Here is a 14,723-nt window from a genome sequence, read left to right as displayed (position 1 = left end):
ATATATATATATATATATATATATAGTGGGGAGTATGTGTGTGGTATGAAGTTTGCTCTCCAGGTTCAATCCCATACATGTCACTATAGGCAAGTATCTTCTACTATAGCTCCATGCCAAACAAAGCCTTGGGGATATGTAGCAGGAATTCAGACTCTAACCACTAAGTATTTGGTTTGGCACCGTGACTGAGCCACCACTGTTTCACATGATTGATCTATAGACCAACTCATCAGCATGAAGCTGTAGTGTTATATGGCTTGCTCAGATGTTCTAGAATTTACCTTTTTGTCACCCTATATAAACCCATTGGTGCCTAATTCACCAGGCAGAATGTTGAGAGTGGCCAACTGATTCACATGCCTCACCTCTTGCTAGGCAGATGACCTCTGGCACTCGAGCTGACAGCTTTGGACTTTAGCACAGACAGGCCGATTCTGAACATTGTAAGTAGATTTTATGGATATGGTGCAGTTTTTCTCTCTTCCCAGTCAGCAATTATTAATATTTTTCATTATAAATAGCCAACACCAACTATATTTTGTTTGGCAATAAATATTAGTGTTAAATGCTATGAATTTGTTTTAGTTATTCTACATGCAACATCCTCCCAAGAAAGAAAATGTGAAGCCTGGTACTTATTTATTGGTGACTTTTGCTGAACCACTAAGTTACGGGAACATAAATACACCAAACAAACACACACACACACATGTATGACAGGCTTCTTTCAGTTTCTATCTATTTAGTTGATTCAAGGCTAGAAGACACTTACCCAAGTGCCATGCAGTGGGACTGAACCCGGAACTATGTGGTTGGAAAGCAAACTTCTTACCTCAGAGCCATGTCTGTGCCTGGTTTCCTTGTTTACTTATTCATTTTCTTTTTGTCCTTTTTGATACAAATTTAAGAAATTGACACTTAAATGACAATTGTCACTGCACTTACATAAAACATTATTTTTTTTTTTTTTCATTTTCAAGGAGATCCCAAAGATGGAATCAGATGGTCAGGTGACCACCTCTGAAGAGATAGAAGATATAACCCCTCAAGCAAACAACAACTGCGGCGCCACAGCCAGCAGTCAGGTCAAATGGAAGAAAGACATGCTCACAGATATGGAACCAATTGAAGGGAAACGACAAACAACAAAAGGTATGGAGCTTTTATGCCATCTGATTTTTCTCTTTGATTGTTCTTCTGAATTTAGAGATCAAATAAAGCTAACAGAAGATATAAGTGGGAGAATGGTAGAAGTCATGGTTTTCATAGGGGCTCTTAGCTGCAGAATGTGTGTGTATATGTGTGTACATGAGTTTGTGTGCATGTGTATATGTACATGTGTATGTGTAAATATTTATCATCATATGTCTTTGCATGACACTTGTTTGGGATGTCATGCTTACATCTCATGTAAGCAAATGTCTTGTAACCCAAATGCGTTAAGGTATGAAATCCAGTGAAATGAAATATATTCGTGTGTTGCTGTCTTAAGAAGCAACATCACCATCTTCATTTAACGTCCGCTTTCCATGCTGGAATGGGTTGGACAGATTGACTGAAGACTGGTAAGCCAGGGAGCTGCACCAGGTTCCAATCTAACGCAGCTCCCCAGCTTAGAAGCAACAAGATATTGAGTTACTCTCAGACCATGATTCCAAAACTTGCAACAGAGTAGGTTTTGCTTAGACACTCAAGGCCTAGGTAGGAGTGTTAGATTTGGTGACAGAGGAAAAGAATAAATACAACTCTTTTTATCCAACCCAATTTCAGCTTCCAAGATACATATTAGCTTTCAAAAATGCAAAAAGACTGTTAACTTCACTTAAACACTTATTATTTGGTGGGCAAGTGTCTTGTACTATAGACCCAGGTCAACCAAAACCTTGTAGGTGGATTTAGTACATGAAAACTGAAAGAAACATATTGTGTGTGTGTGTATGAGTGAGTGAGTGTGCATATGTTTGTTCTTGTCTTGACATTATATAATGTTGTAAATGAATGTCATTCATTTCCAATATTCTGCGTAAACATGTCTGAACATGAAATATTATCTTGCTTGGAAACAGGTGAGGGTTGGCAACAGGAAGGGCATCTGATTGTAGAAAAGTTGCCTCAATAAACTCTGTCCAATCCAATGTAGGCATGAAAAGTGGGTGTTAAATTGGCAATGATGAAGATGTCAAATTTTTCGTCCCACCAACTGCAACTATGTCGCTGATGCAGTTCCAATGATACTAAATAATAAATGTATATGTGAAGATAACAGTTTTTGTGTGTTTTTGAATAGCAAACTTGTGTCTTCCACACTGTAATTGTTTTAGTTTCAACACATGGTCTCAGATTGTATCACTTGCCTGGCAAGCACACTCCAGAATTTTCATCTAATTTTCTATATACTTTCTTTAAAAGACTTAAACATGGTTGTGTAGTATCAAAGTTCACTTTGTAGCCACATGGTTCCAGGTTCCATCCTTTTTCAGTGCACCTTGGGTAAGCTGACCAACCATATGAGTGAAATTGGTTGACTGAAACTGTACAGAAGCTCATTGTGTGTGTATGCACATGTGTTATGTGTGTTTGTGTGTGTATATATATATATATATATATATATATATATATATATATGTGCATATGTGTATGTAGATTTGTGTGTACGTACATGTGTATGTATGTGTCTGTGTGTACATGAGTTTGTGTATATGTGTTACATACATGTGTGTGTGTGCACATGTATGTGTGTCTGTGTGTAAATATTTATTTCTATGCCTTTGCACGACCCTTGTTTTGGTGACAAGGGTGTCATGTTTACATCTCAATATGTCTTATAACCTGAATGTTTTGATGTGTGAAAACCAGTGAAATGAAATATACCATATTTGAAAGATAGATTAGAGTTGCTGACAAGTAGGGCATCTAAGCCATCAAAAACTACTTCAGTATGTTACCTCTATTCTATGCAAGCATGGGCATAAAAATAATGATGGCATAAGCCCATTAAATGCATAATGTGGATAGAGAAGTTGCTACAGTAGTAGACAATCTACCAATAAGTCAACTGTTTGTATCATGTTGCCAACACTTGTGTTTAAGGCCAATGCATTAAACTCCTAAATGGCCTAGACCTCCTTTTTCTAAATAGGTACTGAGAACAGATACAACTTATCATTGTAAAAACTACCATTATACTAAGACTGGTATGTATTTTGTTAGTTTACAGCTCAATTCCTCCTGTGAGCATAGTATGTTTATCCATGTTGAACGTATTACCTCCCTTAGAGTGGATTATGTGTTGCATAGGGAAAGAAGTAAATGTTCATGGCTTGTCAAAATACTAGATTTGAAGCATAGTGTATACAACTACGACAGAAGAATTTAGACTACATATGTAACAGAATTTAGTATCTTTTTCATTTCCAAACTGAAAACTTGCCAGAGTGAACTTCATCTTTCATCTGTCTAGATCAGTCATGGGCATCCTGCAGCTGTCAGGATTTTTTTAATAGAATACCTAACGAAAAATTACCTAGTGCAGCTCATCTGATGGTGGGCCATGTATCATGTGGCCTGCTTCTCGAACAAGGTGGGCCATGTATCATGTGGCCTGCTTCTCGAACAAGGTGGCCCATGCCTAGTCTAGATCAGTAATACGATAGAGAAGCAATTCATTCAACTACCTTCCTCATTTACTTTGTGTTATTATAAGAAATGATTATGTTGTTGATAAACAAGTCAGTAGAGTAATATATTTCACAGCAGTTAATTTGACTTCTCTTCAAAGTTCAGCTCCTGCTGCTGAGATCAATAAAATAAGCACCAGTAATATATGAGATTGATTTAACTAACTTATACTCTTCTTTTACTTCTTTCATTGACCTTTACCAAATGAAGTGTTTGATTTTCTTCTTTTTGTTTTTGTTTTCTTGGTTTTATTCCAGCCAAAATCTCTGTCAACCGACCATGCAAAGAACATTCATTTCTAACTGATGTGGCTGATGTCCGGATGATGGAACAAGGTTTACTACAGCTACTTGATGATTTTCATTCTGGGAAACTCCAAGCTTTCGGTATAGTTTTGTCTCTTTTATTAACCCATTTCTTCCTATATTATTCCAAGCTTTATTGTCCAAAAAAAAAAAGAAACTTCATTATCCCGTGTAATTCATTAGATGCTTGTTATGAAAATACTAAAAGCAATGATAGTAGAACTGACAGAGCACCAGACTAAATGCTTGGTGTTTAGATGCCATTGCAAGGATGATGTTGTGGTGTTTAGCTACTCTATGAAAGGTGGATGTGTGGTGCTTACATTTCATAGCAAAAATGAATTTGTGATGTCTAGGTGCTGTAGGAAAGATAAATCTTGGCAGAGTCATCTTTTGTGACTCACAGCAAAATTCAGTACTGGGGTTGATATGTTTGACTAAACCCTTTAAAGCAGTGCCCCAGCATGGCTACATTCCAATGACTGAAACAAGTAAAGGATAAATCAATTAATAAATAATATCAACAAATTTCAATTCATTACTTGAAGTATTAACTATCAATGTACTAGAAAAAATTGAAAGAAGAAATAATCCAAAGAAATTCATTCAATGAAACACAAAAAATAGACATACAGGTACAAACAGGAAGTCTTTTAACATTCTAAAAATGAGATTAAACTTTAATTGCAGTATAGGACTTTAAGAGTTAATATTTTAGGATCAATTACTGTCAAGCTAGACTTTGCTTTTCAGTCTTCTGCAGTTGGTAAAATAAATACCTATTATGTGTTTATTGATTTAATTAACCACTACCTCTCCTTACATAGTGTGTAGTTGTGTAGCAATGACAGAAGTCCTTATTGTCATCTTACATGTGCTAAATATATTTTCCCTACCAAAAGTTTTCTCAGAATAGTGGAAATAAATAACACTGCTTGTATGACAAGGATACTCATTTACAATTATCATATGATGTCAAGACAAGGGAGGCATAAACACACACATACAACTGGCTTCTTTCAGTTTTTGTGTACCAGATTCACTGACAAGACTTTGGTCGACCCAGTGATATTGTAGATGACACTTGCTCAAAGTGCCATGCTTTGGGACTGAACCTGTTGGGAAGCAGCCTTCTTACCCACACAGCTGCTCCTGCACATGACTCCATTACTGATACCAAATCTCTCAGCCCTAAAGTATAGAGCCCTGAAACCAACCCTTTCCTGAAGTCAATAGGTGTGAGTTAGTAATATACTTAAAGCCTACTTAAATTTAGGTAAACTTGGTTGTTTGGTTCTACATGCCATGAACATAGACACAGATTGATGCTGTAAACAGGATATGAACAATGGATTCTTGGCCGATTGTCCTTATTAATTCAATCATCTGTGGACCGTCACTTTTGATAAACAGAAAATTTTTTTTCAAGATTGAGGCACAAATTCTTGTATTTTTACTTTCACTTTTATAATGATATTTTTTTAGTTCTTTCTTTACCAGCTTTATCTGTAACGTAGTATTTATGTTTCCTAGGTGTTGATTCCTCCTGTGAGAAAATGGATCAAATTCGGGAGCAACAAGAAAGACTAGCTCGCCTTCATTTTGACCTTGATCTTCAGCAAGATTTACACAGGTAATTCAAAACAGTTTGTTATAACTTTGTTTACACAAACTTTCTTTGTAGTTAATATTACTATCCTTATTATTAGGGTGCTGGGCTGGCTGAATTGTTATCACATCAGGCAAAATGCTTTGTGGCATTCAGCCTATTTTTGTATTCTGAGTTCAAAATCTGCCAAAGTCAACTTTGCCTTTCATCCTTTCAGGGTCAATAAGCTAAGTACAAGTTGAGCACTGTGACTGATGCATTCAACTTGCCTATCCTAAACTTGTGCTAAAATTAGAAAGAATATTGTTATCCTTATTCTTATACGTGGGTGAGTCAAAAAGTAATGCCATTTTGTTTAGGACGGGTATAATTACCAACACAGGAACATGTATCATACATCAAAATGAAGCTGGTCCTCTGTGAATCACATCCCTACTTCTCAACATAGTCACCGTTTCTCACAATAGCAATGTTCCACCTTCGAATGAGAGCATGTATCCCTACCCCGTAAAATTCTGTGGACTGTTCTTTGAGCCACTTCTTCACTACAGTTTTCACTTCCTTGTCACTGGACTATCATCTCTTCACCCCCATGAAAGTGGGTTTGAGAGGCAAACATTATTCCAGTGATGAGGAAGTGAAAACTGTAGTGAAGAAGTGGCTCAAAGAACAGTCAGGGCAGGGATACATGCTCTCATTCGAAGGTGGAACATTGCTATTGAGAGAAACGGTGACTATGTTGAGAAGTAGGGATATGATCCACAGAGGACCAGCTTCATTTTGATGTATGATACATGTTCCTGTGTTGGTAATTATACCTGTCCTAAACAAAATGACATTACTTTTTGACTCACCCTCATAGATAGTACAAAGAGTAGAGCAGCAGATTAAATGCTCTGTTGTACAAGATTTTTTGCCTTTTATTTCAAATTCAAATCCAACCAGGGCTTAACATTGCTGTATATCTAGTTCAATATAAGTACCGGTTAAATATTGAGGGTGATTAGCATTAGCTCCATAGACTCATAAGGCCCCCAGGCAACTGCCCAGTGTGCCCATGCCTTAAACTTCTTGATACCAACCTGCCTGAAACTACCTCTGGTTCCATGACACAAATTTCCTGTTTTAAAATGATAGAATTTCATACTAATTTACGTTCTTAAACACCAGCTTTATAAGGACAAAGTTATTTTAATAAATTTGTTATTATTTTCAAAACTAACTGAAACAAAAACCATGTATTTCAAAAGAAATATGTTAACAAAAGGGTTGAGGTAATACTGGGATGTGGCCAATGTGGTTACTGCACAGGGCAGCTGAAACTCATGCTATGTTAGGCCCTAGCTAACTTCATTTTGTCAGAAAATTAAGAAACTGTTTGTTTGTTCACCTATCTACAATGATGCCTTGACTGCTTTAAAAAACATTTTCATTTAGGCACATTGTGAAGTCATAGCATAATAGAAACTCACCCCTCACAAATCACTGACTATAGAGTCTGTTGATGAATAGTTAAGAGCTCTTCAGTAACTCAGATTTGATTATTACTTCAAAAGCATCATGGTGGACACATATGAAGATGTTTATATTTTGGATTCTTTCATAATTGAAATCTTCTGCTTGAATACAAGCCAGACTACTGGAAATAAAACTCAAGCTTTAATTCAATTATAAATCAGGCCTGTGTTTTAGAAATGACTGTGAAAGATTCTCAAACTTAGGATTGTGCACTTTCAGTTGAAAATAGTGCACTAGCCTCTGGCAAAATGAGAAGAATTATTTAACTTGTGAAATGAATCAGACTGCTATAAGAGCTCCTCTCTTATGTCATTGCAATCTCACCATCAAAGTCAACGGTTTTTAATGTGAGAAATCTCTGCAACATTATTACACCCAATGTCCATTCCATAATACTCTTTGTTTCAATTATAAGGAAATGGGACACTTTTCAAAGGTTTTAGATTTTCAAAAGATCAAATAAGTTCTCCTTTTCTGTCTTTCACACATGCCTGCTTACCTTCAACATTATAATCCTCTATCGTTGGATTATCCATTCACACAGCTTCTCTAAACAGGCTTATTGATGTGGGTATTTTTACATGATGACATGGGTTCTTTTTATATGATCTTGCGCCAAACAATGGTTGAGGTAACTGTAGCATAAGGAACTACAAAGAAAGAAAACATCTACAATGGTGACTGCAAAAAACCTCCCCAGAAACCTGAAAGGATTTAGTTCTATGAAAAGCTAAAGTGCTTTATAAACATTTAATTTATGGACAGTTTATGTCTGTATGAATCTATTCAAGCAACTCATTTCTTATCTCTAGGGTCTACACAAATAAGCACTGAACCGACACTGTATGAAAATTATTTCAAGTGGAAAAGTTAAGTATCTCAGGGTTGTATTCATGAGTGGTAGGAGGTAGGAGGCTGAACTGGATACTAGAGCTGCAGGTGCTGGTACAGTAATGCACCAGTTCCAGTATTTGATCCCAAGAAGAGAGGTTGATAAAAAGGCCTAACTTGCTAGCTTCAGTTCAGTTTTCATACCTATCCTCAACTTTGGTCATGGATGTTGGATAATAACTAGAGGAGTATGCTTGCAGACACAAGTAGCCAAAAGGGGGTTCCTTTGAAGGGACTCCGAAATAATGTTATTCCACAGGGTATGTTGCTCAAAGATCAGGGAGTTTCTCTAAGTGAAGCCATTACTGTGCATTGAGATGTCACAGGAAAGAATCACTAGACAGATTCTTCAAGACAAGCCAACCAACAGGAGACCTAAGGGTAGACCAAGAATGAGATGGTTGGATAATATCCATAGTGTCAGCTGGTCACACTCGAGATCTGATGACAGTAGCATTAAACATGACCTTTTAACTATGTGACCTCCTGAAACAGTATGTTTGTTTCTTTTGGTACCATATTTCTGTTGAAATACACATCATTTGTTTCAATTGATTTTGAAAATAATGAAGAATTTAGTAAAATTGTCATTGTTAAGCTGGTGTTTAGAACATGAATTAACATTAAATGATAGTTGCTTCTGATTGGGCCCTGTGGAGAAAGTACCTGAGGATTCTACCCCACAACCTTTTTAGAAATAGTGGGCAGAGAAGATAAGTGAATAAACGGTTTATAAATTGTTTTGTCATCAGTTTTCAGGTATTTTTCTACTTCTGAAGAATTTTTATTCTATTTTCAACAGACTAGACACAGATATGGCTCGTAAAACTGCAAATGACAATCTTGGAAAACTGATCGATCAGGTATTAAAGATTTTTTTCCTATAGCATTCTATTTTGTAGGCTCTCATAACCTTCTTTATCTTCAGGTATTTAAAATCATTGGGGCTGCTTTCAGCAAGGTATTTCTAGCAATGTTAATGTAACATATGTGACCCACTAGTTTCCAAGGAATACAGTTCGTTGTTATTATGCATGAGTTGTAAGTCCAAAACGCTGCTTTTTCAGAAAACGAAAAAATAGCTTCACCATTTCATTTCTTTTTACATTAGCAACAGTTTCAGCTTAACAATAATACTTTGTTGGATGCATAAAATCGTAACTCCATGCATATTTGATATTTTCACTAAGATATATTTTTGCAAAACTGTTGTATGTGTGACTTACTACACTTTTGAAAAATGCTTAACTGTTGTACAACACTGACAATTTTCATATCTTGGCATCTGAAGCAGCTGAAGATACGATAGTTTGACCAAAAGAACCAGCTGTTGCAAACAGAATTAAATATCGAAAAAAACACATTTGATTAAATTTGGATATACGACAGTTTGACATAATAGCAACAAGTTAAATTTCTCACCTAAGATCTCAGAACAAAATCTGTGATGATGAGATGCACACATCCACCAGTACCTAAGAGAAATTGATGTTGTATTTGGTTTACCTCCATAAATGTGATTTTGTTTGGGAAATGTTGACTATGCATAAATTTGTGTTTCTACTGGAGCTGATTCCAACTTATTGCATAGAATCTTTTGAATCTATATAATAAATTATTGAGGTTGTATCTCATCAATGTGTGTGTGTGTAGCATAAACAGAACATGAAAGATTGCTAAGAGATACATGGCGTATTTTGTAAATATGCTTGTTCAAGTATCATAAAAGCATGAAACTATTAGTAGTTCTTTAGGTTGTTTATTAAATTGATATTTATCTCTCACTGGATGGGGTACTTTTTGTGTTGATCCTACCTCTATTGGATCTATAAACTACTGTATATCATCATTTAACATCCGTTGTCCATGCTGGCATGGGCTGGACGGTTTGACCAGGGCTGGTAAGCTGGAAGGCTGCACCAGATTCCAGTCTGATTTGGCATGGTTTTCTACGGCTGGATGCCCTTCCTGATGCCAATCTCTCTAAGAGTGTAATGGATGCTTTTACTTGCCACTGGCACGGGTACCATTTGTGTGACACCAGTATCTGTCATGACTGCGACTTTGCTTGGCTTGATGGGCCTTCTTCTCAAGCTCGACATAATGTTAAAAGTGTCAGTCATTGTCTCTTTGAGGCCCAATGCTCGAAAGGAACTCATCCACTTTACCTCCGTGAAGCCTGGCTGCCAACAAATTTTTCTATTTTTAAAAAGAAAAAAAGGATTTTATCCTTTACATCTATACTGTTCAGTATCTATGCATTGAATAAAATTTATCTTTCTACTTGTTCTACCATACATTTCAGTGCTTCGAAAAACAAACTTGTTTGTTTACATATGGCGTATCTCTTTTATATTTTGATTAAATTAAATGTTACTTATTTCTCTCTTTTTTTTTTTTGCTTTCAGTTACAAAGTCTCAGTACATCCATGTATCCTTTTTCAATGTTGCACATTGATAAAAAAAATACTTTGTCGAAACACTTGACCATTGTTTAGTGATGTATAACATCTTGCTTGATAATCTCTTTCAGCATATATGCTTATGTTTTAGTCAGACGAGGAAGATCATCTTCCTACAGGTTGCTTGAGCTCAACATTGCTACCCATCATATCACTAGTCATTTTTATACTCCAGCCATTACTTTTTTTCAGTTTTGGTGGTTTAAGCCAGTGAGACTAAAGTGTCTTAACTTTGGACAGATTATATTATTGGCCTCTATTGTCTCTTTGATGAATGAGGATTCAGAAGGACACAGCTGCTTAGTATTCTTTGTTCAATGTTTTATCATGGTGTCTCATGTAGGATTTCAGGCCTATCTAGGATTTGCAGATCCAGTTGCAGTTTCAGTTTCCATCATTTAGGTGGAGATTGGACCCAGCGCTATGTTGGGCTCTTTCTTCCATCAGCATGTTGATCCTAGCTGCCTCTAAGTCAGAGATGGCTTGGCATGAAGAGGTTCTCCACTGGATTCTATTTGGTGCTACCAATTCCCATGTCTTCTAGCTATTTTTGCTAGTTTTCAAGTTGGTCTTTGTTTAAAATGTCCTTATAAAGCGCTCTAGATAAGTGAGTGTCTTCCATGGCCAACCACCTCAGTTGCACTTTTATAAGTGCCTTTAACAGGATGCAAATACCAACACTAAATTCTTGGCTGGTTTACCACTACCCTAACATCTTAGGTAAGTGGGGAATGCTAAGTTACAGAAATGTAAACAAAGCAACACTGGTTGTCAAGCAGTGGTGGAGTGGAACAAACACGTCACACAAAAGGTCTCCATGTATTCTCAGCCAACTTTGTATTTCTGTGGTTTTGCTCCAGTTTCCACCTTATTGTGATCTCTTCTTTCTCTCTACTTTGCTCCCAGCCAAGTAGGTCTGTATTTTCCTCTTCTTCTGGTACCATGTTGGTATAAATAGATTTTATTCTTATTATTACCATGTGGTTAAGAAGTTTGCTTCTTAACCCTGTAGTTTCAGGTTCTATCCCGCTGCATGGCACCTTCAAGAAGTGTCTTATACTAGCCCCAGATTGACCAAAGCTTTGTGAGTGGGTTTGATAAACAGAAACTAAAAGAAACCTCTCGTGTGTGTGTGTGTGTTTACATGTGTGCGCCTGTGTGGTTGTGTTTTCTTGTCTTGATAGTGTATGAGAGCCATAAGAGAGCATCATTATCATACAAAAAGCACCATTCATTTTTTTGTCTTCTATAAAAACATAAATCACAATTAATTTGTGATTTACCACCAACTGTATTTTGTACCTCCACATGGTACTTATTTACAGTAAAGTGGATTGAGTTTTTGAAAATCAATATATTATCCTGTTGTCTTCTTTTTTGTTCTGTTTGTTTATTTTTGACATATTAGTCATCAGTTGCAATCCTCTTTTATTTCATCCTTAATTAACAATTTAGACAAACTTTACAGCAGAAAGATGTTCCGCTTAACAATGCCAGTAGCCCCTAAAAACAAAAACAAAAAAAGAGACAGTACAACCAGCTTACCTACCAGTAATTCTCCCCCACTAACAACTGGGGACCAGTCAAATTACCAGTGACAGCCCCTTTCCTCTAAACGATAGGGACTCTGTGTAATTTTCGCTAAAAACTAACTTATCTGGAAGAACAAGCAAAAATGAAACCTTCATTATTTAAAGGAAAATAATAATAATAATAATAAACTAAACAAGTATTTAAAAACAATGCATAAAAAAATTAAAAGCTAAAGCACCAAATAACAATCTAAATGAATTATTCCTTTAAAAAAAAAGATGGATTTTTTTTCGAGATTTTTTTTTTGTATTTATATTTTCTGTTGTCATCATCAGCAACATTTACCAAGACATAACATTCCCATTGATGTGAAACTGTATGTGACCAGACAGTTTGGTTGGTTTCTGTTTTTTTCTTTATTCAAAATGCTGAATTATTTATTGCTGTCAGTTAGGTCGTTTGTGTGTGGGTGTGGGTGTGTAAAAAATTCACTATTAATGGTTCTTTAACAACTATTTATTATTCACTTTTGAATTGGTTACCTTACCATTTCTGTTTTGTTACATTTGTTCTTATCCTCTTCCTCTATCTTATCTTTTCTTTTAATTTCAATCCCTGCCTCTCTCTTCCTCTCCTCCTCACTATCCCTTCCTTCCTATATTTCCTTTCTTTCTCTCTCATTCCTATTCCCCCCACACTTCTCTTCTCTCTTTTCCCCCATTATATTTTTTTAAATTATAAAATTAATTTTTTATCAATTTAATAATAAAATGTACATTTTAATGAACTTAGAAACTATTATTTTTGTTCTTGTTATAAATAAATATATGTATTAAGGTAAAAAAGAACAAAATATCTATTTAACTTTTATCAAAATGCAAGTCTTGGTTTTTTTTTTTGGTTTTTTTTTCGCTTTTTTGGTTTTATGTATTTAGTTTTTTACAAAAGAATGGCCTGGAATAATGTATTTTTCAGTGAAGTTCTTCCTTCCCAGAAAAGTTAATTTTGGTGAATGATTATCAATTAGGAACTGTCACCCGAACACTTTTGAAGATTTAACATTTGTAATAATAATGTTCAATATGTTTAATGGTGAAATCCTATAAACATTTGTCATAGCAATTCTGTTTTGGAAAAGTGGATCTCAAAGCACACATGAAGCTATGAATAATATAGCATGTAAATATTAGGTTGAAAAACCTTTTTGAAAAAAAAAAAAAGTTAAAGGCTGCATGTTGGATTTGAACCTGCATTGCCAACAGATATGACAGGATGTTCTAACATTGTACCAAAGCAATCTTTTGAATTTCTCTATCCATTTTAGAAACTATATTCTTACCAGCAAGAACTGTATGTTGTTTATGCCATAGGAATTTTATAAACTTCCAAAACAACGTGAAGCAATTTCTGTTTTGGAATAGTGGATCTCGAAGCACATATAAAGCTGTAAATGATTTACATGTTATTATTTATAGCTTTATTAGCACACTGCATTTTCTCTAGAACTGTTTTCCCTGCCACTACCCTGGAGCTACAGGGGAGATAACTCATACAGTGACATGATGCACCTACAATGCATTGAAGGTTAAGATCCACTATTCCAAAAAAGAATTGTTTCACATTTTCTTGAAAGATTATAAAATCCTTATGATGCCAACAATTTGTAAATAGTGTTCAATACATTTATGGTGATTCCGATAAACATTATGAAATTATGACTTGATAAAAAAAAAACACAACTTTCTTGTGTGATTTGCTGGGTGAAGAGTTGAATGGTGTTTGGTAAGAAAGGTAAATTCATGTCAATCAGTTGGCTTGACTTCAGTCAGTTTGAAGAAACAGCAGATTTTACTGTGGCCAGATTACAAATTTAGGGCAATTTGAAAATTAAAGGATTAACCATTATTTATGTTGTTGTTGTCACCCTTGCATTGTTTCTGATGATTTCATTGATTTAGTTAAATGAGAAGGTTGGAGTTGTTTGTTGTCAATATAGTTATAGTTTCATTTTAAATATTTTTCATCAATCAAGGCTTTCTAGGCAGAAAGAAAACAGAAAATTGAAAAAGAAACCGGAGAGTTCCATGTTGATTGGTGGCATGCAATAATTTGTGTGTGAACACGCATTAGTGTGTATGTGTGTGCGTGAATTTTTACCATCTTCAATAGTGCAAATATTTATTTTAGTTTCACCATCCCAGATGGTTCACCATATTCTGGTTTGAATATTAGTGTGGAACAACAAACTAGTGAGATACTTCAAAAAGTATTTTGCTGGCATCCAGATGCCATCATTGGCCTAAATATATCTTTCACATACATGCACACACACACAAATATATACCCACATACATATCTGCAGACATATGCTCAAACTCACAGGGTATTGAACATTCCAATTCCATTAATAAATGTTTATTCTACAAATATATTGAGTTCTCTCATTCTTAGTGGTGGTAGTAACTAAAACATACAAATTACCCATACATATATGCATGCATACATGTGTGTGTGTGTATATATAACAGTTATTAGTGAAGGATTATCAGTTTGGACAGAGAGCTTATAAAGTATTTATTTTATAAGTTCTCTGTTAGTACACCAAACTAACAATATTCTTTAGATTAGTAAAGAACTCCACGTATTCTTGTGGCTGGTTCTGAGGCTATAGCTCATTACCATTCTATATTGTAAATCTGTGGTTTTGCTCCAGGTATACTGTTT

General features: G+C 35.4%; 1 protein-coding gene across 5 annotated transcripts in view; it reads left to right on the top strand.

Moving 5' to 3' along the window:
- LOC106874829 (coiled-coil domain-containing protein 28A) overlaps positions 1-14,426 on the top strand; it is a 59,053-nt gene extending 44,627 nt beyond the window's left edge. For all 5 annotated transcript variants that reach the window (XM_014922713.2, XM_052973279.1, XM_014922714.2 and 2 more), the window contains 6 exons: positions 984-1,155; positions 3,939-4,067; positions 5,520-5,619; positions 8,807-8,867; positions 10,413-10,435; positions 11,922-14,426. In XM_014922713.2, the coding sequence (XP_014778199.1) occupies positions 984-1,155; positions 3,939-4,067; positions 5,520-5,619; positions 8,807-8,867; positions 10,413-10,435; positions 11,922-11,973 (537 nt within the window). In that variant the 3' untranslated portion in view covers positions 11,974-14,426. The remainder of the gene's footprint in view (positions 1-983; positions 1,156-3,938; positions 4,068-5,519; positions 5,620-8,806; positions 8,868-10,412; positions 10,436-11,921) is intronic.
- The last annotated feature ends 297 nt before the right edge of the window (positions 14,427-14,723 follow it).

This window comes from Octopus bimaculoides, chromosome 15 (genome assembly GCF_001194135.2).
Source record: "Octopus bimaculoides isolate UCB-OBI-ISO-001 chromosome 15, ASM119413v2, whole genome shotgun sequence".
Classification (NCBI taxonomy): domain Eukaryota; kingdom Metazoa; phylum Mollusca; class Cephalopoda; order Octopoda; family Octopodidae; genus Octopus; species Octopus bimaculoides.
The sequence above is the reverse complement of the archived record's forward strand: the minus strand, read 5'-3'. Positions and strand labels throughout refer to the sequence as shown.